At 37.1% G+C, this 4,643-nt stretch overlaps 1 protein-coding gene across 1 annotated transcript; it reads left to right on the top strand.

Annotated features, from left to right (window-relative positions):
- The first annotated feature begins 1,967 nt into the window (after nt 1–1,967).
- LOC123556020 (uncharacterized) lies at nt 1,968–2,921 on the top strand. The gene has a single exon (XM_045346609.1). The coding sequence runs from the start codon at nt 1,968–1,970 to the stop codon at nt 2,919–2,921; it is 954 nt and encodes a 317-aa protein (XP_045202544.1).
- The last annotated feature ends 1,722 nt before the right edge of the window (nt 2,922–4,643 follow it).

Here is a 4,643-nt window from a genome sequence, read left to right as displayed (position 1 = left end):
CCATGACTCAGTACGTTATTTCCAGTACGTTCCTTGATAAATATACAATATTATCAATTCCGTGTTGTCCCTGATACATTCATGAAACACGTTGGTGCTACAAAAAATGAATTAAATGTTTTGAAAGGTCAACATAAGGCGATTCATGACTGAACTGATCAGTAACACAGGAGCCAAAGGATCAGCGACTACAAAATGCTGTAACGCAGGAGCTTCGGATTTTACTTCTGTGTTTCTAGGGGAAATGTACCATTATTCGTTTAATTTATCCTTCAGAAACAGCGATAAGTATTTTCTCCTGATACTCTTTCTAGTCTAAACTACAGGAAATTATTGATTTATAAGCGTGTCAAAACTGGTCTGGTAGAAGTGACATATGATGCGTATTGTCAGTTCTTCAGCCCATCGGCGATGTTGTTTTTCAATAAAGTAGGTCATTATACAGTTTTATTTGTTTATTTTTTTCATTCCCTTTCCATTCATAACATTTTTTTTCTCTAATTTTACTGGAAATAATCGATTTATTTAGCGTGTCAGAAGTGACATGTTGTGTATTGCCGGTTCTTCGGATGTCAAGATTCCATTTGTGTAAAATACTTACAGACCCTAGCGAAAACTCTGATTTCGTGAATATGTAGTGGAACAATATTAGAATATTTACTCGCAAAGATGTATGCACTGGCCTTGGTAGCTTTTTCCAAAATGACAGGTTTTCTGCACTTGGTGGCACAAAATGGATACTGCACGAGTAATATGGTAAAATTATCTGGATACTGCACGAGATGAAGGTGGCTACTGCCCGTGTTGGTAATGTTTTTTCAACTGAAAACTACCTTTTCAAGACCAAAGCACATTTAAAATATAACTACATGTTAGAGTCTTACAAATGTGCATTTAACTGTAACTCATCTGATCTCCTAATATTAATAACCGTAATTTATTTTCTCAGTACCTCGGGGGTAATTTTGATGTGATCTTGGTACGGACGTGCGTCTTGAATTTTCAAAACACACACAAGCCATATATTTTGACTTCGGAAAACATACACGCTAGTCATGTAGCGTGTCATGTTATCTCCCTTTGTATGAAATCTGCCATTTGCAATGACTCTACTTGCATCAGGGTAGTACCCGTACAAAAATCGAAGTTATTTCAAAATTATTCTTCAACAAGGAAACAAGATCAACACACAACGAAATTCAGCTTAGTCTCATATTTTCTTCGAAATCCCCATGTGTTCTAAATAAAGTACACATCTGCTATGAAGCACAGAAGTGGGTGTGGTTTGCACTATATATTTTCGCAGAGAGAAGCAGTACCCGTACAAATCTTTAACCCTATATAATTACACATTTTTCATACTTACAGTCGACTTCTGTACTGATAATGATTAACACAGGTGTCATGTGTATTTCACTTGCAATAGAAACTGATTTAGAATGGTATATTGGAGAGTATTAGCCATTCGGATAGCACGCGTTAAGAACTCCGCCATCCGTCTAATTTTTTTCTTGTTTATATAATATAAACATGTTTTAAAATATGAGACAGTTTCTGGTAATTTTGTTCACTTTCTTTTACTTCGTCAGCTATCTGAGTTGGTGGATGGTATATTAAACAGCTATGTAGGCATACAGACACTAAATAGAAAAATGACGCGAAAAAAATGCATAATGGCGGATACAAATAGTCTTCAGCTTTTTTGCTCTGTAGAGCTATTTTCCTTATTTTCTTTGCAATTTTTTTGCTAAAATCACATGACAGATCTATGACTGACAATGTAAGTAGCATTATAATAGATAATGGTATGACATGTAAAGTAACAAGTATGACAGAAATAACAAGTACAGCCTCCTAGTCTCCTAGACTATGGAGGGAGGCATATGAAATGTAAATACACATCTATTACTAAATATTAAATATTAATAAATCAAATAACATGTATAAATATATGACAACTTATTTTGATGATTTTCTTCCAAACCAGATGTTTGCCAGAGAGCCACACAGTTACAAATATAGCAAAGGTCCTTAGAGAAGCAGTGGATGAGTGGAGCCTTTATCCTAACCCTCCGCTTGTTTCTGACAATGCTTCAAATATGTTTGTGGCTGCGAAACAGTTTGAAACTGAACTGCATTTGGGTAGCTTTGCCCATACTCTGAATTTAGCATGTGGAAAGGCTTTGAAACTTCCTACAGCTTCAAGGCTTCTGGCCAGGATGAGACGAGTTGTATCTTATTTCCACCGCATCACTACTGCAGCTACAATTCTCAAAGACAAACAGACACTTCTGCAACTGCCAGACAATAAACTTACTATTGATGTTTCCACTAGGTGGAACTCAGCCCTTGATATGATAAGCAGGTTTTTGGAACAACAACCAGCTATATATGCAGCTCTTACAAGCAGAGAGCTTCGGGGGAAGGAAAAAGATGTTACTACGTTGTCAGAATCTGAAATAACAGCTGCAGAGGAGCTGGTTGTTGTCCTTAGTCCACTTAAGACAGCTACCACTGCACTTTGTAAGGAAAGTGTTCCTACAGTATCTCTGATAATACCTCTGCAGTATCAGTTGGTAACAAATATTCTGCAGGAGAAGGATAATGACACTGAGTTGATCAAGGCTGTTAAGAAAGCCATAGTAGAGGATTTATCAGCACGGTATCAAAACCAAGACACTAGAAAGGAACTGGTATTGTCCTTACTGCTTGACCCACGGTTTAAATTAGCACCATTTTTGACAGAGCAGGAAAAGATGGAAGCATACTATGACTTAACAGTTAATAGAGCGATTTCTGTTTTGCAGGCTCAGTCCGATAAAGTTAAGGTGAAAACTCAGAAAGAAGAGCCTACTTATTCGCCTACAGATTATACGTCTAATCCATCTACAGTTCCGCCCCTACCATTGTTACCAAAGTGATCCTGTGACTGTACTATCTGACACAGCCCCACCTCCTAAGAAGATCAAGACAGAGGACGATGATAGTGTCCCTACTAAAGTCCCTACGACGAGTGCCATGTCAAGTCTTTATGGGGTTGAAGATGTAAAATCTCCACAAAAAAATTACCGGGATAGAGGTGTCTAATTACAAAAAGGAACCGCCTATTGCTACAAGTAAAAGCCCACTTACATGGTGGAGTGGAAACTGTGACAGGTTTCCTACTTTGGCATTATTAGCAAAAAAGTATCTATGTATTCCTGCAACCTTTGTCCCCTCAGAAAGGGTGTTTTCAACAGCTGGAGATATAGTCACAGCTCTGAGGGCATCACTTAAGCCTAAACATGTAGATCGGTTAATATTTCTTAAAAAGAACTGGAAACCATAACCATAGATTCTAGTGACTGTCTGACTGAAATATACAGTTTTCTTGAAGTTTGTTGATCAACTTGATCTAGTCAGGAGCTCCCTTTCAATGTTTATGTAATCTACTTTTAATTTATATTTTTGATAGGATGTTTCCACTAAATAAGTGGTCTTTTCTATTAGTAACCTAATATAGTACAAGTACTTTTAGACTGCTCGATAAGTTTTAATGAGAAGTACATGTTTTTTTTTCCACATAGGTGTACGGGTAATGACTGCTAGTAATGACTAATGAAGAAGTCAGGTATTGCATAGGTTTTTTTTGTTGTTGTTTCAAAGCCAAGAAATGCAAGAAATAGAAAACAAATGTTAAAAATATTTAGTGTAAGATTTATTTTGTCCATTTCAGTTATACAAACATTTCAATATTTATTAAACAGCAATTATAAACAGTGCTGTGTCTTACACTGTGCAACAATGCCAGCTGGTAGTTTTACTGTATAAAACATGGTGGCCAATAACTATTGCAATAGTATCGCAATAGTAACCTGCAATAGAATAGTATCGCAATAGTTTTTCAGCAATATCAATAGTATTGCAATAGTCAAAATTAGTCATAATAGTCACCCCTAATCAAAAGCCTAGGTCGTGTGGTTTTAGACAAGAAGATTTTTAAAGTTTTTTTTCCTTTATAAGTCTATATAATACTTGGGACCCGCGGGCGGGGCCTCTTTTCACCCCAGTGGTACATCTTGAACAATTTTGGTTGAGAACCATAAGACAATGCTACAAACCAAATATCAAAGGCTTAAGTCTTGTGGTTTCAGACAAGAAGATTTTTAACATTTTTTTCCAATATAAGTCTATCTAAAACTTGGGACCCCCGGGATGGGGCCATCTTTGACCCTAGAGGGATAATATGAGCAATCTTGGTAGAGGACCACTAGATGATGCTACATACCATATATCAAAGCCCTACTCCGTGTGGTTTTGTACAAGAAGACTTTCAAACTTTTCCCTATATAAGTCTATATAAACCATGTGACCCCCGGGGCGGGGCCATATTTGACCCTAGGAGGATAATTTGAACAATCTTGGTAGAGGACCACTAGATGATGCTACTTACCAGATATCAAAGCCCTAGGTCCTGTGGTTTCGGACAAGAAGATTTTTTAAAGGTTTTTCTTTCGGTTGCCATGGCAACCAGAGTTCTGCACGGAATTAAATTCTTTGAACAATTTTGAAAGGGGGCCACCCAAGGATCATTCCTGTGAAGTTTGGTGTAATTCTGCCCAGTGGTTTTCAAGAAGATGTTTTTAGAAAATGTTGACAGACAC

Source organism: Mercenaria mercenaria, chromosome 7, assembly GCF_021730395.1.
Source record: "Mercenaria mercenaria strain notata chromosome 7, MADL_Memer_1, whole genome shotgun sequence".
Classification (NCBI taxonomy): Eukaryota; Metazoa; Mollusca; class Bivalvia; order Venerida; family Veneridae; genus Mercenaria; species Mercenaria mercenaria.
The sequence above is the reverse complement of the archived record's forward strand: the minus strand, read 5'-3'. Positions and strand labels throughout refer to the sequence as shown.